This window comes from Squalius cephalus, assembly GCF_949319135.1.
Source record: "Squalius cephalus genome assembly, chromosome: 2".
Taxonomy (NCBI): domain Eukaryota; kingdom Metazoa; phylum Chordata; class Actinopteri; order Cypriniformes; family Leuciscidae; genus Squalius; species Squalius cephalus.
The window spans coordinates 55,032,936-55,060,367 of record NC_137123.1 but is presented as its reverse complement, the minus strand read 5'-3'; the positions used below and the strand labels follow the sequence as shown (position 1 = coordinate 55,060,367).

Genomic DNA, 27,432 nt, shown 5'->3' with positions numbered 1-27,432 from the left:
ATATGGCTGTAAAAAATGTAATTAAATTAAAATACATATTAAACTTTCAAAATATTCAAATAGAAAACAGTTATTTTAAATTGTAATATTTCACAATATTACTGTTTTTACTTTTTTTTAATCAAATAAATGCTGCCTTAGTGAGCATAAGAGATTTTGTTCTAAAACATAAAAAAAATGACTGACCCCAAACTTTTGAGTGGTAGTGTACATTATTATATTTTAGATATATATTATATATTTTATATATATATATATATATAAAAATGTTGAATTAAAATAATTTAAAATAACTTTTCAGAGTGGGAAATCTAATGTACATGAAATCTTGATGCTCTCAACTGATTTTTTTATTCATGATTTTTAATGGCTTACTGAATGTTGTGGTTGAACGAATTAGGAAATGGTTTATCTGCCAACTAATGGAAAAACTAGGCTCATTACACCTATTCCAAACCAATCATAGACATCAGGGCATTTTTAGATTAAATGTAAAACTGGCAGTCAGGATGCTAAAACAAACAAAAAACTTGTGATCAATTTGGAATAGGGCAGCGTCTCCATTCATTTTTTGTTTGTCTTTGCTTTAATACATGTGCATAGTCAATGTAAAAAATAAATAAGTAAAATAAAGAGTCAAAACAATCCTACAGCCATAGAGAAAGTAAAAGTACTAAAATGATGCTAGTCAGAAGCAATTCAAGAGAACTTAAAACTCACAAAAACTACTGTGGATGTCCATTGCATGTCCAATGGATTGTCCTCAGTAACCACTGAACGTTCTCTCAGTGATTTGAGTCATGCATTAAATCAACAAACACCCACTATGAATCGGATTTGAAACATAACAAAGGGGGGAGGGGAGGAACGCATTTTAAAGGAAAGAAATTAAAAAAAGGAAAAGTGGATCTGTGAAGGTGTAGATTTGGATGCCACTTTGATCAACATATCTTTTGTTCGTGTAACTCTTAACAGACCTTTTCCAAACCACCTTGCCGAGTGTGTAATCTAGACGAATGAACAGTTTCACATCACCAACATAGTTTCAATGATGATGATACTCTTTACAAATGCACATCAGCCTTGCTTGCAATTTCATAATAGTCCAAAGGGAGGCAACATCTTCCACAGAAATATCAGTCTGCCTTTGCACAGAATTTGAAATAGGGTCTCTTTGTTCTTTCCCTTTGCAGAGAAACACACGCACTGACGCAGACAGATGCTACACCGTGAGTCAAAAAGCAAATACCTCCATCGCCTTATTCAAATTACTCCTTTCAAAATATACTACTATTTTTCTTTCAATTGCAAGCTATATTTAGATAACCCCCTAACCACTACCAAAGCAAGCGTGTCGCTTACACATACTATGGGGCAGTGGGTTTTCCAAATCTATGACACAAAAAGGAATGAAGGACAAGACAACAGAAACTACACACAGTCATGAGAAGATGATTAATATGTGAAAACAGAAGGAGCATGTGTGAAAAAAAGCATTAAACACACGTGACTGGCAGTCAATTCTATGTCCATGAAATGAAGTCCTTGTCTATCTACTGGAGTTGAGTTTTAGGTACTTTGCCCTCCTGCACCCCCCCCCTCTCTCTTTTGACCCTTGCCCGCTCACCTCTTGCTCTGCCAGGTGTGAGGCACACTGCAAACGATGGAGCTAAACATTAGCGCAGTGACGAATGAGAAAAGGACCAGATAAATGAGACCCTCGACTCCATCGTAACACAGTCCAGTTAGAGCCTGGACATAGTCCTGTGAGACAAAGAAAAAGATGAAGAGTCAAATGAACTTGTTCTTGTTTCAGAAGTCTTTGCACACTGTAAAGGAAGTGGCATAAATGTTTTTGCACAGGATGTACAAACACAATAGTGGGAAGCAATATATGAGCGTTCCTTCAACTTCAGTCCCAGGGCTTGATTTTTATTAAAACTAGCGCTTTTTCTTTTACACTACCATTGAAATATACTGGGGGTATTGGGGCCAGCAAGATGTTTTGAATGGTTTTGAAAAAAGTCTCAAGCTCACAAAAGCATTTATTATATCTCTTTTCTTTTTGAATATATTTAAAAATGTAATTTATTCCTGTGATGGCAAAGCTGAATTTTCAGCATCATTACGCCAGTCTTCAGTGTCACATGATCCTTCAGAAATCATTCTAATAGGCTGATTTGGTTTTTAAGAATCTTTGATGATTAGAAAGTTTGAAAGAACAGCATTTATTTGAAATGGAATAATAAAATAACTTGTCAAGTTATAAATGTCTTTACTGTCCTTTTTGAACAATTTAATGCATCCTTGCTGGTTAAAAGTATTCATTTCTCTCTCTCTCTCGACCCCAAACTTTGGAACGATAGTGTATGTCTTAAACATTTTACCATCATTTATGTTTGCTATTTTTCAAAAAGCATTTTACGTATTGACTTTGTCCCAGACCCATATTTTCATTTTTACGCTATTAAACTTTATTTTTAAACTAAAAATCACATTTTACTTATGATAATCTAAACAAATAATAGTGAAATAAAAGATATAATAGTGAAACAAATAAATAAATAAATAAAATTGTGTGTAAAACACAGATAACTTGGGGTCAGAGGCAACATTTTAACATTCAGAATTATATCATTTTGTCAGTACATTTTGTATACCGAGATGAGCCATAAAAAAGCTCTACACAAAACACGCGTACCATGTGCAGGCTCCGACAATCGACCAGGGCAGTGAGGTGGTGGAGGCTGACTTCAGTGGAGTTTAACACCGCCTGCATCTCCTCCAGTTTACTCTGATAACCAACCCAGAGAGAGACAAAGAGCAAACAGATAAACATCCAGATACGGAGTAAAGCCATGCTCAGTTTTACTCTTAAAGATCCGATTTTTACTCTTTACATCCGCAATCTCACACCTTTGTCTTAGGGAATTCTCTGATAGCTGAACGCAAGAGCTCGGAAACATCATCCTGCATCTCCACAAGAGCTTTATGGCTCCCGGAGAGTTTCTGCAAATCAGAAGAATCATTTATAATAATTCATGAAAGAGAACGAGATAATGTGAAAGAGAACAGAGAGAGAGATTAATTAAGTACCTGCTGAAATGGGTTGGTCTGTCCCATGCTGCACTTCAGATAATACTGCAGGATATCTAACATAGACATAGAGCATAATAATAATAAATACATATGAATTCCAATAAATATGATAATTGTTTTACTCATCATCACATAACGACAGGTTTCCGCAACATTCCTCTCATCTTCCGTTGGTCAACAAACAGATCATTCTAGATTAGATATGGAATTATTGTTGAAATAATTCAACAAATAAACCAAAAAATAAACAGCTGATGCAAACTAACAAACCTTGTCAGTAAATCTGTTGGTAGCAGCACATGCGTCTGCCTCTCATGAGTCACTGTGACCCACTAGTTTATTATTTACTAAGCCAGCTGGTTTTTACTGGCAATGCCAACTAGCTTCATTTGTTAGGATATTAAGTTTGTTTTCTGTGTGAATGCGAGTATGAGTGTATGTGAGAGAGATGACTGTAAAGACGCTGGATCGACCTGAACCACATTACTGCAAACAATATTAGGTTTGTGTGCTAGGAAAAAGGAGAGAATGAGAGGAGCAGCAGTGGATTGACCTCAGGCAGATATTTAATGATTAATTAACCTCAGGATCTAAATCATCACAGGAGCAGATGTAAAAATAGAGAATAAATCATGAAAAGTCACCGTAAGAATAACAATATAACCACATCATTTTCACTTTAAAATATGTTTGAGTGAATTTGAATAAATATTGTGTAAACTAACTTTAATTTCGGTAATTTTGTGTATTTATCATTTGCTATTATTACATGATATCAAACTATTTGTATATTATTTAAAATAACTCTTTTCTATTTTAATATATTTTAAAATGTAATTTATTCCTGTGATGAAAAGCTGAATTTTCAGCTTGTGAGAACTAATTAGCAAAGACATTCACGTCTGTCCAGGAAAGCCAAGGTCTGAGTGCAGGATACAAAACCTGCTTTGTACATAAACACCCTTTAAGAAAACCTCCTCTGCATAGCAATGCTTCAGAACATTTAAAGCAATGAATGAATGAGAGCGATTGTCAGCATACACATTTTCTGAGGAGTATTGAGTTCAAGACTTGATACACATTGATATGCATTGAATTATCAGTGTATGATGTAATTAATAAAACACAAAAAAATACAGATTAAAATGCATGGCACCGTCTGTCTGCATATAATTGTCTATTTTTGTGATCTGAGCCTAGTCACAAGCATTTCAATGCCCAGTGAACCCTGTGTAAACTGTGCAAAAGACAAATAAACTGGCCTTGACTTGGGGAGTACATACCTTGGTTGATAACGGCGTTCTCGCGTGTCACTTTGGTGATGTAAGAGTCAGGGGCAACACAAAAATCACTGGCAGTCTAGGGAAGAGAACAAGACATGAAGCACGTCTACACACCCTCAAAGACACAAGCACTCAAATTCAGGTACAAAGACACAAATATTCAAATGTTTATGAACATTTAAATGCCTAACGCCACATACTTGTTTGTTAAGTTATCTATAATTCTCATTTCAAACATACACTACAGTTCAAAAGTTTGGGGGCATTATGATTTACACTCCACATAATTTGGCTCTACTTTATGATTCAAACTCTCTTTAGACTGCTTAAAACAGAAATATCAGCATAAAGGTGAAAAGAATTGAAGATGTTTCTGCTAATTTACGCACCACAGCAACAGAAAACTCCAGCCCAAGTGAAGCCCAGCTGATCACCAGCGTCAGCACACCAAGCAAACAAACACTGAAGGAAAGAAATAGAGAAAGATTATTGATTACGATAGAAAATAATTTGCACTCATCCCTCAGTGTTTACAGTCATACATATACAATAGAAGACTTTGGAAGCTCAGCAGTGTGTTGAAACTCGGGGGTTATCGTAAAGGGGCATGACATTTCCGAAACATGTTTGAAGATGGCTGACCAATCACAACACACTGGTCCAGCCGACCAATCAGAGCACCTTGTACTTTTCAGAAGGAGAGGCTTCATAGAGACCGAAACTAAGCGTTAGAGATGCTGCAACAATGTAAAATATGTGGAGAATAATGTGTTTCACATTCAAGCGTGAAATCCTATTCTAGTAGACCCCCAAAACAAAATCAAGGGCATGATACGGCTCATTTAAATGCACAAAACTGTACAAAAATGGGTGCTATTTGAGTTATCTTTTAATGCTATTACTGTGAACATAGCCTAAATACATCTGTGTTATTTATGGATATTTTCTGGTTCGCTTCTTTTTAAACTTGTTTAGGCTCATGGTGAGTAACCCAGTTAGTAAACATCTCTGGGGATTAAAACAACCTCCCACCGACCAAATGTGCTTCTGGATACACATGCACCCTCAAACACACACACATGTACACAACACGCGACAGAAGAGGTGTCTTATTGCAGCAGAAGGAGTGAGAAAGTGAGTCAGAGTGAATCAAGGGGAGATCTTCACCCTCCCTTGTATACTAAATAGATTTTATTTTGCCTGAATCCATCTCTCCACTGACAACTCCCTCTGATTCGTGCTCTCTCTCTCTCTCCATTTCTAAAGGCTTTCGGAGAATGGATCTCAATTTTGCATAGTTACAGGCTAAAAATAGGCATTTTCACACAACGATTTTCAACCTGGAAATTTCCAAACTGAAACTGTAAAGTCTGGTAGTGGATTTTATCCTGAGGCACGTCCTGCAATGCACCAGGATAACAAGAAAGGCCCTTATGATTTATCTTGAAAGATCATGTGATCTTGCTCAACACTGATATCCAGTTTTCTTTTTTCTTATACTTCAATATTTCTTTGTTGTGATAGTCAAAGTCAGTTACATTTATTTAAGTTCTACTGAAACGAGTTCAAATCAGGGTCATATTCCAATTTTATTTTGCTCTTTGCCCTACATTGTCATGTCACAACTCAAACCGCCCTGCTGAATTCAATAATGCCCACAAACATAATTAAAAAACAAAGTGTTATTTTAGTAGCATTTATATCCTATTGTAGCATATTTATTAATATTTTGATTATTTTTTTCAGTTTTCAACTTTAAGTTTCAGTAATTTTGTTATGTGCGTGTGATTTTTATTAGCTTTTGTTTTTTCTAAAAAAATGTATTCAGTTTTGTTTATTAATTGAGTTTTCAAAATCATTTTAGTACTTAGAAAAAGAAAATTAGAACTGAGATACTGAACTGAAATTAGTTTAAGTTTTTATATTTTATTTTATCTCGGCTTTATTAATAAAAATTATTTTATACAGTGATACTGTAAAAAGTATTAAACACATACAACACACATATATTGGGTTAAATAGTATATTTTCATTTTCGGATTAAAAAAAATTATCATATTTTTTGGAACTAAATTAAATTAAAAATGATAAAAACCAATGCTATATTTTGACCAAAAGTCACTTCTTCTTAAAGGTACATAAAAGGTATTTTTTGTGATAGATTACATGGGTGGCTATTGTGTGTGATATTAAATAAAACGTGTTAATCATTTTTGCACTCACCTGATCAAGATGCTTCTAGAGTTGCGTATGAGACCAACCAAAACGAGCAGGCAGATAACAACATCAAAGAGCAGCAGGCCCAGATAGCCCAACCACCTACAAAACACACACACACACACACACACACACACACACACACACACACACACACGATCACTTCCAGGTGGCTGGACATTTATTTATAACTATCCAAAAGTAGGAACAGGTCTGGACTTTATTATTGAATAACTCTATTGTGTACTCTACTTTGTAACGTCTTTGGACGTTCTAATGCCTGAAAGCCACCGAATAATTTTTTTTTTTTTTTTTTTTAAGCAAATCTGCAAACAAATCACACTAGACTACATTTTTGTAAAAACAGGATTTAAGAAACCACCACTCTCTGCTGTAATACCTTTGAAACAAATTTAGACAGAGCAAGATGACTTGACTGGACTTTATAATTACCTGTACCAGTCAAACTGCTCAGTAATGGATGCCAAGTGATCCAAAGAGAGATCCGTAGCGCTCCAGAAAGGCACCTCCACCATCAGATTGATCAGCTCATCCAGCTGACCCTGCAGTTTCTGGACGATGGACAGGTAGTCTGTCTGCTTGGAGTACACAGTCTCCAGCTGCACCAAACCCTCCTGCAGGGTTTCATTCAGACTGCTGCTGCTCTCTGATACCTAAAATACAAACATGCGCACAAAAGGAAATACGTTAGGCTCAATACATCAGATCCATATTTTTTTTCTGCCACCTGAATCAAATAGGTAGATTACAATGATATAATTAGTGACCAGGACCTGGAGAATTTTATGCCTGGCTGATTACTGTATAAGAAATGTTAAAACAGTTGGTGCCACAGCCATGTGTGCAAGTGCTCCGACATATGGTACGGTTGCACTTCGGCGACCAGAGTTTGAGTCCTGGCTCGAGGTCCTGTCCTGGTCCAATTCCCCTCTCTCATCTTCCGTGATTTCCTGTCTGTCTACCTACAGTCCTATCTAAATAAAAGGCAAAAAAGCCTAAAAATAGCTATGTTCAAAGGGACCAAAATCCCATTTACATACAGTGAAGTTTAACTAGCGCTCATCCGACGTGTGTTTTGGCTGTGTGAGTGTCATTTCGTGCACACGATGTGGATAAGCTACCAGAGGCAAATGTGCCAGTTTTGTTGACAATGTCAATATTGATGTTTTTAATCAATCTTCATTTTGATGAACTTATCTTTTAGGGCATTTTTACACCTGGTTCATTTGGAGCGTTTGTTTCAGAACCTGATGGTTTTCTCCCTTAGTTTGGTTCATTTATGAACATGGCTATTGCATTCAGATCCGCACTAAAACAATCACTCCTAGATCGCTACATTCGTATAAGTGATTGTGTGTGTCTGAACAGTTACAGATAAAGCCACAATAAGCTTGTTGAGTGAACTTGTCCAATCATCTTGATGGATGACGCAGAGGAAACTCTGACCAATAAGAGGCCAGTTTTACTCTCATGTGACTTGCATAAGCACATTTTGGTATGCTTTGAGATGTTGCCTTGTAAAATCGATCAGAACCCAGAAGAAAATGCAACATTGTGACAATTTAAGTCCCTGTTTCAGAAACAAAGCAAAGCAAACGATCTTCAGGTCTAAAAATGCTCAGTCTATGCTGTTTTCATGTCATGGCATGTATAAATAAATGTCTTATGTAATCCCTCAGTGTTTCAACCAAGGAAAGACAAAGAAATAAAATATCTTGTAAACAATATGTCCCGGCATGTTACATTTGCCTCAGGAAAGCCATTCATTGTCCATTAGTCAGCAAGAAAGAAATAACTCTAGAGAGAAGCATTTTGCTAAATATATGCAGTATATTTACATATTCATTTTATTTTTTACTTAACCTATTGCCTTTATCGTATGTTTGTTTTTTGAATAAATCTGTCATGAAAACAAGTTATTGCAACCACAGTTTAAATATATTTCAACAACAAATAGTAGTACAAACATGTCATTATAAAGTTTATATAAAAATTAGTGCTGGGCAAAGATTAATCGCGATTAATCGCATCCAAAATAAAAGTTTGTGTTTGCATAATATATGTGTGTGTACTGTGTATAATTATTTTGGATATATAAATACACAGATATGCATGTATATATTTAAGAATTTTTATTTATTTATATATAAATTATTTATATTTATATATAATATAAATTATGTATAAATATATATACAGTATATACATGCAAATATTTCTTAAATAAATACATGCATATGTGTGTATTTATATATCCAAAATAATTATACACAGTACACACACATATATTATGCAAACACAAACTTTTATTTTGGATGCGATTAATCGCGATTAATCTTTGCCCAGCACTAATAAAAATGCATTGTGAGCAATTTAAATGCTTATTTACAACTAATTATTCAATTATATCAAATAAACAATTTTTGGTTTGTGGCTAAATGGAAACTATTTCCGTTTCAGTGTTTCAGCAAAAAAAATCATTTCAGTGCATAACTAGTCTCAATGATCTCTCTGGTTCTCTAAAGCCCAACTTTGTCCTCTGACGTATTCTTGACCACGTCAGGAGGGTCCGCGCACAACAACATACAACAGCGCATAAGCCAGTGACTTGAGCGCCTGAAAACAAAGTCCACTAGATAGTGGTACTCGCCAAACGCATCTGTCTGCGCTCATGACCTTATGAAATAATGAACATTTAACAACCAAGCATGGTGGGGATTGTAGCTGTGGCCATGGAGGTGCAGTGAAGTATTTGGCAAGAGAAGTAGTGTTTATTCAAAGTGTTCATCAAAGGGCAATGGACTCTCTAGCAACAGCAGTGGGAAGCTTAGTAGAGGCGGCGGTAGATTTTTGGTACAACAGTACTTTAGTATCGGTGTGCCATGCAACTATTAATTACGGCTGTAAAATAGAAAACGAAAAGAAAATATGTAAAGAGTGTTAAGCAAAGTGTTTATCACTGGCAACAGAAGGGCATTTAAGTCTCTTTTAAACACTTGGATACTGAAAATTGTCCACAGCTCAGAACAAACAAAATCGTGAATGACTCACCAGTTTGTCGATGCCTGCCACTGTTTGGTTAGCATGGCGCAAAGAATATGTCAGTCGTGTCACGCCATCGCACGTTTCGCCGTTTCCATAGAAACCAACTGCAATGCCAGCACTGCGGGAAAATAGGAATTAGCTCATGTGACTGTGACACTCTTTTATATAGAATGTAATAACACTATCACAAGCAAATGTCTTTATTCTGAAATCTTAAGACTACAAAAAAACTCTTGAAGACCCTGAAAATGACCAGGTTTTGCAGATCTGAACTTGTGGTCTTTGCTTTTATAAAGACATTAAAACACAGAACCATGGGCTTTTCCTAAAATGACCAGCTTGCATATCTATCTATCTATCTATCTATCTATCTATCTATCTATCTATATATAAGGGATAATGTAGAGTGACACGAAGCGGAGGGGTCTTGAATCAGCCTGAAGGGGTTGTATTCGCTATAACAACCGCCTCGCTCTACATATATCCCGCTTATTACATGGCTACCTACCAAATAAATCAATAATTTGACACAAATTATTGATTTAAAAAGGAGTTTATTGATTTAAAAACGATTGTATTGCTTCCGCTAAAGAAAATAGTCTGTTCCGTGTCCATAGCAACGCTCTGTTTTTCATGGCAACGGTGTGTTATACTTAGCAGCGGTCTGTTATCAAGAAATAACAGACCGCATACATTAGAATTCTACCAAGCCATGAAATTAATATATATATATTATATATAACGTTATATATAAAAGCTGATTTTGGACTAACAAGGAAGTTTTAAATTCTGAAACTTACAGGATGTTTTTATATTACAATAACCTCTTACAAAAGATCAAGGACATTTTTTATCTCTTAATTCATGACCCCTTTAACACAACGGAATTAATGTGAGATAATGGCGCATTTATTTAAAGTACATTATTCTCAGGGCAGTTTTAATGTGTAAGAGTGAGGGTTTTATCTGATGCCACGTGCACATTTTCCTGCATGTGTTACTCTTTGTCTCTGTCACTCAAATACAAGAGGATTTAGGCAGGAGAGCTCTTATAAGCTTAAGAGTGTGTGAGACAGAGATATCGAGAGAGAGGTCAAGCTGTCATTCTTTGTTAAGGTCAGGAGTCACGTGGCTCAACTAGGCTTTCCCTCTCTTACCCAGAAACCCTCACTCTAACACCACTGACCACAATCACTGGCTTGTTTGTTTATCTGTTAGATCGTGTGAGTGGGCATATGTTAACAGTTCTGTTGGAAGGATAATAGTAACTGTTACCAAAGCTAATTGTTAAAGTATAATGAGTATGAAAATATTTGATTCACAAGTGCTACAGTGTTGGTTTAAGATGGTAATGTGATATTGAATGAATTATTAATCACACTTAACACACTTAAAAAAAACAAAGCACCAAAAAGAGCAAAGGTACTAGCAGAATAATTTTTTTAAGTATCATATAAACACAATGGTACATGAAATTCAGTACAGAATTTTGTGAAGTTCATGTAGGTTCATTCAGAGATGCAGTTGGCACAGACATATATGGGTCACTTTCAAACATAAATGTGAAAAGTCAGGACAAGCCGCCTTAGACTTTCAACCTTAACAAGATCAACTCAGTTAAATGTCATTATTGTGGAAAATAAGCCATTACTTTTTTAGTCCTGGCTGCTTTAAATAGAATCGATTCTGGCTTGATGGGTCAATTACTGAGCCAAAGTGTTATACATAAACCAAGGCAAAATGACTTCAAATAATTAAACAGTGAACCCAAATACCTAAAGATACAACCAGACACATCTTCGTGAGAATCTGGCACTGTTAGATAAGAGATATTGAATAATGACTATGCGGCTACGGCACACACATGCAGAGCCTCCCCACACACACACTGGCAGAGACCTGCAGTGCATTATTCATCTCGCAGCTTCAATGTTCAAAATCTGATTCTGTTGCTATGGCAACATCTCCAAGGAACCGAGGGAGCAGCGCCAGGGAGAGAAGGGGAAAAAACTGACGTGAGGGCGACAGAGGGAAAAAGAGAGAATGTAATGCAAAGGAAAAAAATATTTTTATCCGAAACGGGTCGCTTTAGCCCAGGACAATACCATACACACACTGCTAAAAACACCAATTCTTATCATCAGTAGCTCTGTCTTATTTTCTCCAGTAAACATGTCAAAACATCAGCATCTGTGAAACAATACTGCATAAGATAAGACTTGAATTCACAAGATGTTTTTGAATATTTCTTAAATATATTTTTCATTAGTTTGAAGCATAAACCTCACTAAATGCATTATTTTATTTCTTATTTTCTAATAGACATTTTTTGCAGTGTATAACAATATAAAAAATGTCCATACTGTAAAAACATTATAAAATTAAAAGAATAAATAAATGAATGGAAATAAAATAAAACAATAAAATAAATATCAAAATTAAGGGTACGTTTACACGACAACGATGTACTAAAATTGGAAAAGTTTTTCCTTTGCGTTTTTCGCGTACAGACGACAAAGTTGTCAAAACGATCCTCGTTCACACGGATCCGCGAAAACGACTAAACGCTGTATTCTGCAGCCAGGCCACTAGTTGGTGATGTCATTTTTTATAAAGAAACACTACGCGCCTATAGACTGAACAAGTAATACGCATGCGCTTGACGTCACTGTTTTCACAAATTCGTAGTTTTGTTGTTAACATGGAGACGATAACGGTATCATTTTCAAAAACCTTCACTTTTAAACCCATTTTCAAAAGTTTGCCTTTTCAGGCCTTGTCCACGCTAATACGTTTTCGTTTAAAAACGCATCTTTTTCTCTCCGGTTTTGGCCATCCATCCACACTAAGATGGCGTTTTTATGAACGAAAACAAAGCTTTTTTGCTTTGCAAAGTTGATAAATTTGAAAAAGCCATTTTCGCATAGTAATGTGGACTGTCAAAATGGAGGTATTTGAAAACGATGAAGAATGTTTAGTCATGTGACGCATATTGAACCTATAGATATGTGTCTTTATACTGCTATTGTGCCTGTTATATGCTATTCACTTTCACACAGCTGCTAAAATATGTTACTTTGTACACTCTTCATATCGCAGTCCTACAAAGATGACAGATAATTTACTCGCATTTGCTGTCCTGTGGCAAAACATGAGCAGATGCGTTTTAGACTAAACATAGTATAATGGTGAGTGAGTGCGACCCGGACGCATCAGTGAATAGTGAGATATTTTGCTAAATAAAATGATCCTGCCAGAAGAATTGCGTGATAACTTTATATCTTGTTCCATCTGTAGCATCTCAGTGAGCTTTTATGAGGGTTTACACATACACAGTAAGGTGAATTTTGCGTTTTCCAACATTTCAGCGTGGACGAGAAACTTTTGGAAAACACGTAAAAACACTAGTGTGGATGGAGAGCATTTTGAAATGAAAACGCCATTTCAAATGTATCCGGATAAATGTAGACGTAGCCTCAGGCCCTTGTTTAAATGAACGGCCAAAAAGCAGAATTTTTTTGTTTTTAGTTGAAAATGGCCCTTAAATCTGAATCATAGGGAACAACCAACCAAGTGAAGCATTTCTGTATTTTTCTGACTTGAAGCGATTCAAATTAAGCAAACTAGCAACTTTGATCCCTTAAAGGTGCTCTAAGCGATGTTGGGTGATGTTACTTCTTGTTCACGTTCGAAGTATTGTCAAACAAAACTGAGGCTAGCTCGACCCTTCCTCCTCCTCATCCCGTCCCCCCGTACTTCCTGAAACAGGCTTTTCCAATGTAAATTCGGGACTTTGTGCATTCCTTCTCCTTTTCCCTCTTCTTTGCTATTTGTTCATTGGAACGTTGTCTCTTTGGCCGTGTGTCGGCCACATAAAAATTCAAGAGAATATAATTCCAACGTTTGTCGTTGTCTAGGACATCTCTCCTTTAGCTAACTTCCCTCTTCATGCTTCTCTCTCCTCCATTCCCCACACTCCCCCTTCATGTGCACGTGCACTAACCCCTCAACCCCCACCCCCAAATCATTCTTGTCGGTTATTGGCTGGAACACTGTTTGTTATGTTTCGTGGTCCAGGCTGGGCCAGTTTGTTTTTCTTGCCGTTTGTGGAGCCTGGGCTGTCTACAGAGACCGCGTTTTTTTACAGTGTGTTCAGGGGACAGGCAGCTAGCGGATAGTGAGGAGATGTTTGCTGTATGTGACAAAAAATGGTTCGGCCTAAAAAACGCGTGACATTGCTTAGAGCAACTTTAAAGATTCTAATAACGGTTCTTTTAGTACTTTTGGGAAAGCTCACAAAAAAAATTTGTGGTGATTAACATTGTTAAAGCTTAACTTGTACTGAAGCCGGAATATTCTTTTAGTGGAACTGAATGTCATGAAAATGATTTGCTTACAGTATTTTGAATGGTTCTGATTGAACATTCATTGAGCTACTAAAGCTAAAAAACACAAAACATTAGTGAGATTAAGCTTTTTAGGAAAGAGCTAAAGTGTTTTCGTTATTCGGCACCCCATGAGTGTGTGCACTATTTGATGTACTTAATGATGCATGAGGCACAATGTGTTTCATCTGAGCCATCATATCAGCATGACATCTCTCATCTCTGCCATGGACCCATCACTCAGTCTGATCCGCAACTCGCTCTCTTTTTTCCGTTAAGCTTTATCTGCATCTCGCTCAATCAATCAGTCGTCATTGTCCTTTTCTCTGGTTCTTCTGCATCCATCTCTCGCTAAGGGAAATAATCTCTTCTTTGTTTGTCAATCGCAGCATGAACGGCAGAGCATGAAGTCAGATATAGGACAGACATGAGCTGAAGAGGAAAGGAGGAGGGAGGGAAGGCAGAAGGGGTGGAACAGAGGGGAGGAGGAGATCGTCTGATGACCCTTGTGGGGGGATAAATGGGAGGAGTGCCCAGAAAATATTTAGAACAGAAGACAAAGAAAGCAAAAACCCAAAAGCAATTAGAACAATAACGAGTAACAGTTAACGAAAACAAAACTATGTAAAATTAATATGCAAAATGATGGCTTATTATTTACACAAATTAGAATAACTTTGTTTGATTTAAAAGAGTTTTCCTTTCAACATAACTTGATAACATTATGATTACTTCCAAAAGCCGTTGATGTACAAAATCATAGACTTGTAGATTACTTGAATCTGCATGGGGGACACCCAAATGCATGGATTCCTATTGAAATTCCCCGATTTCATCTGCGTAATTTCACAGAGCAACTGTAAATGTGACCGCACATTTATGGTTTACATAAATGAAAGAACCTAAAATAATTTGAAACCCATTTTTGACCAAGTGTGAACAGCAAAGACTCCCATTTAAAAATCAAAGTATTTCCGTGAAGCTTTTATTTAAAAACCAATCCACTATTTCTACATCACGACCACAGAAAATAGCAGCTGGTATTATTAAACAGGGTCATTGCAGGACAATTCAGCCGACATCATTTTAACCCCCAACTAATGCAGACTCTTGATTAAACTACTTAACCTTGGTGTTCAGGGTTCAGTGTGCGACGCCTGCCTGCCTGATCTGACCTCGCAACTCTCTCTATATTTAAAGAGATCTGACAGGAATAATTAAAGACGTTTTAACCACAGACCAAATGTACACAACAAGCTAAACTGCACATAAACACCTCAATATTTACTGGATTAAACATTTAAAAGGAAGATGAAATTCAGTACCATGTCAATCTAAAGAAATGGTTTAAAATGTTGAGGTGATTTGTCAAGGTCAACTGTCAGATGTGACAGCATGTGGATTATGAAAAATGTTCCAGCAATGTCCTAACTATCCTAATCAAGAATGGGTTAACACAACCGAGTGTGTGCAGGATGCTGTCAGGTGTACATTGAGATACAGACATGGATGGATTATTACTAAAAATACAAATGAGTTACCGTCCATTCCACACTGCGCAAGGAGAAACACACACCTACTATTTCATATGAATCATGGCCACCGGCGCTCATCAGCGTGGGTTAGGCGTTTAATAAGCTGCCATATGCGTTGCATGAATTATGTGTCATACAGCTATTAGTTGAGAGCTCTTTTGTTCTTAGTTTTAGGCTTTTGTTAACTCTTTCCCCATCAGCATTTTTTTCCCAGCCATCGCCAGGATTTTTGGTCATTTTTGGTCACAAATCTTTCATGGCTCCCAGAGTATTTTGTTGTATGAATATCTGAACATGCAATATATCAAACTAACAAATAGAGCAACTTCTTAAATTATCATCTCTGTGTAAACTACAAAACCGTGAATCTGTGACAACGGTGACGGCATGCACATGCGTAGGCCTATTACATGTTTAGTCTTAGGCTTTTACTTTTAATTTTTACTTTTTTTTTTTTTTTGTGCAAATGAAAGGATACAGATATTAACAGTAAGAAATAGGGGGGGGGGGGCATACGGACAACATTTGGTCATCATAAAAAATTAAAGGTTCCTTACAACAGACTCAAAGATGATATACGTTTTCGAAGACTTTGTGTTCAAAGGTTTTGACATTTTCTTGAAGCAAGTAAAAAGCGACTTTATATTAGAGGAGAACATTCAAAAAATGGGATTACAGTGAATGTTTCTGCCTTTGCGAAGATGAAATTCACCCAGAAGACAAAGTAATTATACAGTATTATAGAGATTAGCATCATTAGAATGAAAATTGGACAAAAAAAAAATAGATTATGTAATTTGTGAAATTTGTGTAATTTCAGAAGCATGTGGGTTCGGCTCAAAGGCACTGTGGTAAATGAGTGCAGATGTCCGCAGGTGCGTAGTCTTTCATCACCAATTACTTGTCTGGCATGCATAATACAGCATTATTACTCGTTTTTGCAGATCCGTGTGAACGGGAATCGTTTTGATAATGTTGTTATCTGTACAAAGACAAAACTTTTCTGTTTTTAGCACATCGTTGTCGTGTAAACGTACCGAAAAATGTCCTCATGTCATTACAAACCTATATGACTTTCTTCTGTGGAACAGCAATTTTCATTTTGGGTGAACTAACCCTTTGACTGTGTTCACACTTGTAATTTGGTTCTCTTGCTTCTTTTGGTCCAGACCAAAAAAGAAAATGATACATTTTGTCCTGGTTCACTTTACGTTCACACTGTCATTTTTAACACCAAATATAAAATACAAAACAAAAATTTGTTTTTTACTTTTATGACGTATATTTTGCAACGAAATTTACCAAACATTTAAACCAATGCTGTGTTATGGGCTAAATGCGCTCATTGTATGTGTGTACATATGATGGTATTTTTACCATTATACCAGTATTTTAGAACTCAAAAAGAGCTTATAAAATGTGTAAAGGAGTCAAAATAACACCAGGAATTCCTCCATTACACACAAACGAAGATGCTGCAAGGAGACGCGTTTCCAATGCCTGCACCAAACTGTAATGAGCAACGTAGCTCATATGATGAGAAAAACAGGTATGCTTGAGCATTATGTCCTTTTTAGGGTTGCATCTTGTGATATCACATTGCGTTCATATTTCAGTCGAACCGAATTTCAATCCAGAGTTCGGATGGCAGCGTTCATACTTATTCAGATTAACCGGACTAACAGGGCAGGGCAATTGCACCAGAGTTAATCTTAACCAAGTGTGAACACGCACTTAGTCTCTCGCGCACTTGAAGAGCTTTTAAGATTAGCCAACTACGAGCTTCCATTTCAGTTTGCTGCCTATTTTGACAGCGGACGGCAAGGGAGCTGTTTGGAACAGACCCAGATGAATGGATTGCAATCAGTTTTATTTGAGTATTTGTGTTCAAGTCCGATTGACTTGAATGTATGACGTGTATTGCCACATTATGAGGTGATGAGTGTTTTGTGTTGAAGTGTATAAGAGTGCAACTCTCAGACCTGCACACGAGCGTGGCGATGATCACACACCAAGCGGTGCAGCAGCAGTCCGCATTGGGAGAGTCCTGGTTCTTCCTGCGACGGCAGCACAGCCAAAAAGAGTAGAAGAGGAGGAAGAGGAGGTCCAGTGCCAAACACACCAATGCAGCTGCACCTAGCAACAACACAGACTGCAGAGAGAGAGAGAGAGAGAGAGAGAGAGAGAGAGAGAGAGAGAGAGAGAGAGAGAGAGAGAGAGAGAGAGAGAGACCGTAAATGTACCGACAACAATAAAGAATACAGTGAGGCTATTGAAGGCTGGGTCTTCCAATCACAATCTTTTGTTATTGTACGGTATCACATTTTCTTTTATTGAAATCTGGAGTAACATCATTTTAAGAATATTTTATTTATTTATTTATTGATTGATTGTGTGATATGCTCTTCTAGAAGACCTTTTCAGAAGGAGTCGTGCATTTTTAATTCAGATCTACATCCACAGGCTCTTCCACTGCACTAGAAGTGTCATGAATTATCTAGATTTTTTTTTTTTTTAATCCATGGCTACCGTGTACCATGAAAATCTCCATATGCAGCAAATGTAGGTCAGGCTGAACACGGGAGACTTCTTTTGGTCTCAGAGCTGTGACGTAAGAGCTCAGAAGTTCTACTGTATACACGTCTGCTTAACCACACACACACAACATGGTGCCAAGTTCTTCTAGGACATGATACTGAATCAACATCCCTTGTTAGTCCTGGAACAACGTTCCTATCAGAATCACAGTCCGAAAGGTATTACCAACCATAATTTAAAATCACAGAGAAATGATCTTCTGAATGTTCATCCAGCACTAACAATGATGCTGATCCAGAAGCATGTCCTACTTGGGTAAATCATTTTAAAAATATAGCCAACAAGGGTTTGGCTTCAGACTTTTTCTTTGTGTTTTCCATCATAATACATCTTTTGTTGTGTTTTCCAGCATTCCAACAGTGGAATACAAATAGGATCATTTGTTTAAAGGAATACAATGGGGATTTCTTTTTTAAATTGTTATTCTTGCAGTACAATCTTCATATCAATACTATTCTTCTTACCATAGTTCTTATTTTTTTTTAAGTCAAATCGAGAGGTGCTTGCTCATGCAAACATGTTAGGGTGGTTGCGGGCATTGCAATAGTTGCTAAGTGGTTGCTAGGGTGTTTGAGAGGTAGCTACTGTAGGTAGGAGCTTATGACTGAAGTCAACATCCCATCCCTGAGTTTCTTCTACCACTAATTACAAAAAATATATATTTTAAAACAGTGGAACCAGGTGACAAACTACTGAAACCATCCAAGGTGGCCGCATGATTGAAATTTATTTGAATGAATTATTAGTACTAATATAATTAATATTTATATTATTAAAATCTTATATGATTAAAATCTTGATTAAAATGCTAAAAAAAAAACTAAAAAAAAAAACATACAATCAAGATGTAAACTGAAATCAACTAAAATCCCTTCTTTTTTTATTGATATAGTATACATCCAGTTCTTGCAACAAAATAAATTGTCCAATACCAATAGTTTCTGTAAATAATATAATATAGCTCATACATACAAACACAATATTATATAAATACACACACACACATACAGTATATGGGGGACTTCTAATATTGTGCTGGACAGTCTTCGAGTCAAAAAGGTTGATAACCTCTGCTCTAAAACCCTTACTAAAAAGACAGTTCAGGGAATAAAAGTAAAAGCAAGAGCTCCAAACAGTTGATATTCACAAGTCCAGGTTTGCAAAATATAGCAAACCTATATCCTATATAAAATCCTATATAGAAAATATAGGATCACTAATTTCTCCTCAAATGCCCAGAGTGACCTAGTCAGATCCGGCCCAGTGCAGACGCTCATCACGGCAGGATGCTGACACAATGCTGTCATTTACACCCTTAAAGTTACATTTAAATGCTTTATTGTTAGTGCTATGGCTTAGAGCTGGTGTCATGAGATATTTAAAACATTAATATTCGATCCTGGTCATCTGTGAGACCGAGGGACCTATGAGCGAGTTGATGTCAGCTTCTATCTGTTGATGTGTCAAAGCTCATTTGAGTCAGTCACCACTGACAGCATTCGTAAAGAGATTAGAGAGAATTAATTATCAGCTCTCTCTCCACCCCTCACACACACACACACATACACGTAGCTAATCTAAATGAGGATATATCAGAGACTTTTAGTGTTTTTATATAAATCTTATTATAATTACTATAACACTAACTCAAACCCAAGTTTATGAAGCTGAGATTTCTTAGAAAAGTGATGAAGTTTAGGCAACAGAAAATGTGATCACAAAATGAGACTATAACCAGTGATCAAGACCAAAGAGAAGAGACTGTTTAAATAATCCAGGAGAAGATGAGAGTGGGGGAGGGAGTCTAAAACTCTCAAATGTAATTATCTTATTAGCAGCCCTCAGAGACACACACAGGGAGGGAGAGACTGAACTTTAGTTTGTATTGGGCGACTCAGTAGTAATAAAGAGCAGGATGGCAGGAAGTTGGCACTATCTAATTACAGGAATGCCTTAAAACCAAACCCAAATAGTTCATGAATGTGCATGCATGAATCCAATATGTTTTTAAAGCCAAATGTCTTCTATAATCATTATGAAGCACCAGAATTGGTAAATATAAGCGGATATGCAATATTAACAGCACTGTCAGAAATAATACATTTGTTTCTTTAGCATATCCTTTCTTACTGTACCTAGGAGACTAATAGTTTAGATAAATGTATAATAAAAAAAAAATTATTTGTTAAATTATATTATTTGTTTTAATTTTTGTTCACAATGTTTAATTAAAAGTGTATACGGTCTAAAATAGTGTAAAATAGGAAAACATAACTCAAATGTGAATTTACAGCAAATATTTTGTAAACTAATAGCATAGCATAAAATAAAAATATTTGTTCATACAAATAATAAAAAACTCAAATGTGAATTTCAAGTATAAATGATCACGATTTTCTTTTAAATAGAGATCAGGGGCCGTATTCACAAAGAATTTTAAGGCTAAAAGTAGCTCCTAACTGGCGAATTTAGGAGCAACTCCTAAAAATAATGGGCGTGTCACTCGTAACTTTAGGACTCCTCATTTTTTTGACTAAGAGTAATTCACAAAGCATTTTAGCCCTAAAAGTAGCACCTAAGTCTGGGATAGCTTAAAAGAAGTCGAGAGGACTCCTAACTCACTAAGACCTATTCACAAACCGCTTTTTGTGGCATTTCACGTTGCAATGTTTTGAAATGCGTATGCGGCGGCTACAGGAGCTTCCAATCGCGAGGGAACAATTTTGCATTGTAGGCATAAGGATGCAATAACGCCACCAACAACAACCAAAACTAGGCTACTCATTGCATGTAAACTAATTGTAACGTTTCATTGTGAATCAAATTAAAATGTTCTTCTCTTTGCAAACGTAGGCAGAGGCATATAGTGACAGATTAATTCAATAATGTTGCAAAGATATTGCATCAATCCATATGTTTCATTAGGCTACTAGGCTATTTGTGTTGCCTTACTCTTTATTCATTTAGGCTATTTATTCAGTTATTCATCATCTTCCGTCCTTCGCACTACTTGTGTAGCGCACGCATTCTCAGACCTGTCACCTGTCACTCATCATCGTAGGGGAGGTGTTAGGAATCATTCCCGCGTTACAATCATCAGCCAATCAAGGTGGTCACTTCAGTCAAGCTCGTGCATGAGTAATGACGTCATCCATAGCAACGAAGACTCACTCTTAGTTTAGGAGTTGTCATTTTTCTTTACTAAGAGTAGGTATGAAAGGCGTTGTAAATAACTTTTAAGAGAAAACTCCTAGCTAAAATCTTTTAGTTCGATTTAGGAGTACTCCTAGTGGTAAGATAAAATGCTTTGTGAATACGGCCCCAGAACTCTCCCACAATTCTAAATAGACAACTAAACAAAATAATATAATACTAGAGGCTCTGACAAAATGTTAATTTTTTATTTAAAAACCATTTAATTCATTTTAAAATATTTCATTTAATCGGTTTGAATGAATGATTCAATAACTCACTCATAAAGACTCATTTTGTTACTGGATGAATCAATGTTATTGAAAGAAACTTGAATGAATGATTCAATGGCAAATAGTCTATACATTTTTAACAGTCACATGTCGCCACCTACTGGTGTAATTATGTAATTGATACAATAACTATTTGAAGTGGCTTACTCTATTTTGAACGCTAGCATTTATATCCAAACTAAAAACGTTTATCCCAGTGATAGCATGAAGGCACATTTTAATGATCTACTGTGATCGTACTTGTCAAAGTTTTAATAGACATAGCCGAATCGTTGTCATTTTAGAATAAGATCGCAAGGGTGTTTGCGAGATTCAATCTTTTAACAATTAATTGTGCAGCTCAGTGTTTTCAATTGAATCAGAAGGTAAACCCAGATCATTTAATTCATGTGCTTGTAAATTACAGGACAGATCTTTAGGATCTGGTCTATGACAGCACAATTTTACTCAGTAATACACACTGCTATTGGCAAAACCACAGAACACGTAAATCACCATATTACCTCAATCTGTGCTAAGAGAATAATGGTTAAGCTAAAACAGTAATCACAGTCATTTAAGCGCAATGACATTTACCTCTCAGCTCAGTGTTTATGTGTCATTAGTACGTGTGTTTTTGTGTGTACAGCCCAGTGTTCTGGTGTAAATCGTTTCATCGGCACTACTCGTGACTTCCTGCCAGCTGGGCCCCTTTCCTGCCCAATATGCTTTTAATTATCCCAGCATTCCCTGCTGAGAAAAAACCCTAGTGCTTTTTTCCACGTCAAACAAGAAATAGCAACACAGCTGTACGAGCCGCCTCAAGCAAACAGAAATCCTCTCAAACTATTGCAGTTAGAAAGAGTCGTAAAAACCTCTCATTTTTGACACGGAACATACAAAAGTTGTGCCGAGACCTTTATTACAGTAGCGCTGAGAAGCCTGATACCAACTAAAACATATGTACAGCATCTGCTATTCCCATTTACAGGAAGTAGACAGCTAGCCCAAGGTGGACAAAGGGAGTTTTTTTTAGGACACAAATAATACAGATAAAATACAGGAAAATTTACATATTTAGTTTAGCTACTTCTCCCAAAAATGAACATTCTGTCATTATTTACTCCCTCAATATATATATGTAGAGTTCAGATGCAAAAGCCTCTAAGCGCCATCTGAAATTTTCTTCTAGAATGATCATTTTTATCAAGCTTGTATATTTAAGTTCAGTAATTTCACTTAAATGACAATTAATAGGTAATTTTCATTGTCATTTAAGTGAAATTACTGAATTTAAATATACAAGCTTGATAAAAATGATCATTCAAGAAGAAAATTTTCTCATTCAAGAAGACCTTTTTCACAATATTTTATATATATATATTATATATAATATATATATATATATATATATATATATATATATATATATATATAAATATTGTGAAAAAGGTCTATAAAAGATGAAATTAAAAGATTTTGAATTAAAAGATACAAATGACAGTCAGTGAAGACCAGTGTTTGATCCCATGACTTTCACTGAATGAACAAAAACAGTTCTTGGAAAATATCCTCACAGACGATAAAGTATCATGCACGTTTAGAGTGACATGAGAGCGAGTACATTTTTGTTTTGGGTGAATTAGCCCTTTAACAGCATTCCCAGAAGTCCCTGTGTGGTTATGTTTTTGTGTTGTTGTGAAACTCCTAAATATTTAGTAAAATGCTAGTGTTTATATTCATGTTCTCAATAAAGTTACACAGATTGTAAAAACTCTTGAAGTCAAGTGAACTACAGGCACTTTGTGAATAGATCTGACCAAATCATTACAAAGAACTGATTCAAATGAATGATCCATTAGCGAATCGAACAATCGCGATGATCTTTTGAATAGAAAGACATAAGAAAACACATTGTTGGTTGTGGATAAGGTCCATGTGGCATTAAAGTACCAAGAAAAGAGTAGGACAAAGTGCTGACACGTTTTGGCAGCTACTGGCGGGCCAGATCCAGACAAACAATTGTACTGAGTGCCCTGAGATCCAAGCAAACCCTCCGCCACACAGATGGTTTCAATCCAAAAGTGCAAATATATGTCTTCTTCTCAGTGCCAGGTTGTAAGCACAGCTTTAAAGGTGGTTGAAGGGAGGCCTTGGGGGCTGAATAATGTTGAAATGACACTGGCTATGTGTATGTCCGAGTTCATTCGGGTGCATATGTGGCCTCTTTGTCCCTTTCTGCTGAAAATTCAGCTTTGCCACCACAGGAATAAATTACATTACATTTAAAATAATATAACTAATCAAATAAGCAGCCTTGTTCAACATAATAGACTATTTAAAATAATGTTTATTATAATATACATGAATTATCATTGATGTATTCTATTCAATTTCATTATAGTATTATTTAATTATATTTTAATATATTAAAACTATGAATTCATTTTATGTATCAACTTCCAGGCTACATTTCTCCATTTAGAACTGTTGTACTGGCATGTGATCTTAAAATCAAGTAGTTTGCTTGCTCTCCCTATGTGTCGGTGTGAACGAGTGCAGACCCCCATATGTCCCAGCATGCATGTGTAAGAGTGTGAGAATGAGAGCGAAGGGGTACTGGCATAAAGACTATGTGTCCATTTGACAAAAGGATGCCAGCAAAGCACTCTGGGATACATTAGGGATTAAACCCCATTTTCACAGAAGCCCACAGAAAGGGGTGCATTCATCTTTTATAAAAAAAAGAGAATAACAACACCCAACCCCCCTTCCTCTTCCTCTCCTCTCCTCTCCCTCCCTCCCTCGCTCTCTTCCCTTCTGCTCTTGCCAGGCCAGACAGACCCAAGGGCTTGTCATGACCTCATCTCATACAGATTTACCCCCACATACCCCGTGGCTTTCCTGTGACCTCGTACCTACCAAGCCAACCAACTAGGCCAATCTCATCCACAAACATCCCAGGAAAACCAGGCCTTATTGATGTTTTCCACGATGTTAGTACCTTCACATTCAAGCACATACAAATTTCACTCGTCTTTCAGCACTGAGTTGAATGTAATCACATATAATATGTCTTGACCATGGAAAATTATTCACAGCAGAAAATGTATTTGTATTCAACTGAATTTGCAGTGATAAGTGAACCCATTTCTCTTAAACGATAGTTGATGGTACATGGCAGCACTGTATTGCATTCATCCGATTTCTCCAAACAACAATTGAACCTGAGAGATCAATTTCTATTACTGCAGCTCTGAGTATCTTTTTAATTGCAGATATTTCTTTTTGGGAACAAGTGACTGTTGTTGGTCATTTTTACCACACAGAGTGCTCTGGATGTGGTCACTGACAGCTATAGCTGGTGAGCAAAGGCAACCATGGCTGCAATTTCACGCAGCTGGATGCTATTTCCTACTGGTCCTCTGGAGAATGACTGCTTTGACAAAATAACGTCATTTTATGAAGTGGACATTTGAACTTGAAAAGTGTCTCTGTGACCTTCATCTCTGTCTGAAAGAAGTCTATGGGCCAGATTTACTAAACTGTAAATTAGCGTGAGAGCGCAATACCATAAAAGCGAGAAAGTTCTGCACATGATCTATTCACAACACGCAAATTAAAAAACAGAGAGACTCAGCCGGATCATTTCCATGATGACCAACGCAATCTACCAAGAGCAGCGCAAATTAGCATCTGGTTTAAAACTTGCTTTTTTGGGGCTGTAAATAATGGCGCAAATATCAGTAAACTGACGAGCGCAAACCTTAGTAAATCACCCTGCATGATTCATTTAAATACTCTCCTCTTATAAATTTTGCATCTGAAAGGGAAACTACGCACAGTTGAGATACAGTGACTGAGATACAGTAATCTCAAATGCCTCTACATTATATGACCAAATGTTGCATGTAGAAATGCATTACAGCCTATGCACATCCTCATAATGTCTCCTACTGGGTGTTGATATCTATTTCTGTGGGTGGTTAAATAGACAAACACTGACTATCTCCACACAGCTCTTAAGCATAACATCATTTCTGAACAGTAACTGCTCAGTGATTGGACAGTCTGTTCTCATGTGCAACACGAGAAGCTCAGTAAAGATGAAGTCATTCAAACCGATTACAAATCAATGCCACTCTTTAGGCGTAAAAGACGTCCCAGCTTGACCAGCAGGAATTTTCATCGTAGTTTAAACTGGTTAGTACTGATCAAGCTACCTAATCAACAAAACCATGCTACTAACCAGTATAAAAAAGACTGGTTGACCAAAGATAGTAAGGCATTAGCCGGAGTGCTTTATTTAAATAAAGTATTTGTACTGCTTTAAATAGAAATGCATTGTCTTACTGCATTATCATTGTCTATTCTTGGACAACTCTTTGATGTTTTAACACAATTACGTATGAATCGCACATTTTGTGTTTATTATTTATAACTAGCTGTCAAATATGTGACACTCTGAATGGCACAACACAATCTAGTACCTCAAAACTAGTTGGCACAATGCAGTAAAAGCCTTCAGAGGGTGACGTCATGCTTGAGAACAGCCTTTGATGTTTGATGATACATACTTCCAAAAATCATGTGCGTTAGCACTTGAACTCGACCTACCTTTTGATATTCGGTGTCCTCCGGGCGGAAATCGCTGCTGGTCAGCTGAAACTCTAGGTTTAAGTGTGGAAGGCGATGGAAAAGGTTAACCCACCACGGCGGAGAATAATTCATCACTGCAGCCATAGCGTTCATCCAGATCTCTGACTGTAAAAGACACAATGATGCATTCAGCAGCCGACTCTAGACTTCGACTGTTTCATCACGTCGCATTGCATCAAATGCATTTAAAGTGTCTCTTTACACGCTAACATACCTGCAGTTAAGCAGGGGTTAAAAATCTGCACCAAAGACAAGCAAGCAAACAAATGGCTAGATTTTCCTAGAATTTTGTGATTAACTCTCACCCCTTGTAATGATAATACAGATTTGTTCTTAACTGTATTAATTAACATAATTGTTTATATACTAGGATTTAAACCGCAATTTGCTCCGACATGCTTTTGTTATCGGGAATCCATTCTTACCCGTTATCAGCCTAAACCATAGTTCCAGCAAAAAAAAAAAACCTGCGATGATCTCAACAACAGACAAATGGCTCCTGTCCTTCGATGTTTTGGGCGAAAAGCAACAAAAGCAGGTTTATCTGAACTCAGCAGTCATGAACCGAGCGAACGCTGCCCTGCGTCACTGCCGTCTGCATGTTCTCCAGCGATACGCTCACAGGAACTGAAGCCAGAGCTTTAAACGCCTTTCATGTCCAATGCGCTTTTGTTTTAAGGTTGTCCCGCACTGCTTTCTTCCAGTAGACGCCTGTGTTTAGCGCTTGTGCATTTCTGTTGCGTTAAAAATTGAGATGTATAAAATACGCGATAATATCACGCATTACGAGGATGAACTAGTGATTTGTGGGAAGACTACAAACGGGCGTTAATGTCAATCATCTACGTCCATCTATTTCAATCCTCAAATGGATTAGTGTGCTTACAGACCTCTGGTGGCCAAATTACGCAAATTCAAATCATATCCTCCTGGGATCCAGGAATAGACTTTCGTCCAAAGTAGTGGACATTATTTTAGTGAATTTCTCTGACACCATGTCACATGGGTGTCTGTAAAGAGCACATTCAGGCCTTTTCAGAGACACCAAATGTTTGGAGGTGAAACCATGAAAACAACTTCTCCTTGGTCTTTAAAAATGTCTGACATTAATTTAGTGATCAAATGT

At 36.7% G+C, this 27,432-nt stretch overlaps 1 protein-coding gene across 1 annotated transcript in view; it reads right to left on the bottom strand.

Annotated features, from left to right (window-relative positions):
• Positions 1-27,181, bottom strand: part of ttyh3b (tweety family member 3b) — a 33,563-nt gene extending 6,382 nt beyond the window's left edge. The window contains exons 1-12 of the mRNA XM_079853748.1: positions 26,732-27,181; positions 26,265-26,411; positions 17,568-17,737; positions 9,672-9,783; positions 7,053-7,273; positions 6,606-6,701; positions 4,772-4,844; positions 4,383-4,458; positions 3,097-3,152; positions 2,917-3,009; positions 2,702-2,794; positions 1,628-1,764 (exon numbers count right to left, since the gene is read on the bottom strand). Coding sequence (XP_079709874.1) covers positions 1,628-1,764; positions 2,702-2,794; positions 2,917-3,009; positions 3,097-3,152; positions 4,383-4,458; positions 4,772-4,844; positions 6,606-6,701; positions 7,053-7,273; positions 9,672-9,783; positions 17,568-17,737; positions 26,265-26,399 — 1,262 coding nt within the window. The 5' untranslated portion in view covers positions 26,400-26,411; positions 26,732-27,181. The remainder of the gene's footprint in view (positions 1-1,627; positions 1,765-2,701; positions 2,795-2,916; positions 3,010-3,096; positions 3,153-4,382; positions 4,459-4,771; positions 4,845-6,605; positions 6,702-7,052; positions 7,274-9,671; positions 9,784-17,567; positions 17,738-26,264; positions 26,412-26,731) is intronic.
• Between the last annotated feature and the right edge of the window lie 251 nt (positions 27,182-27,432).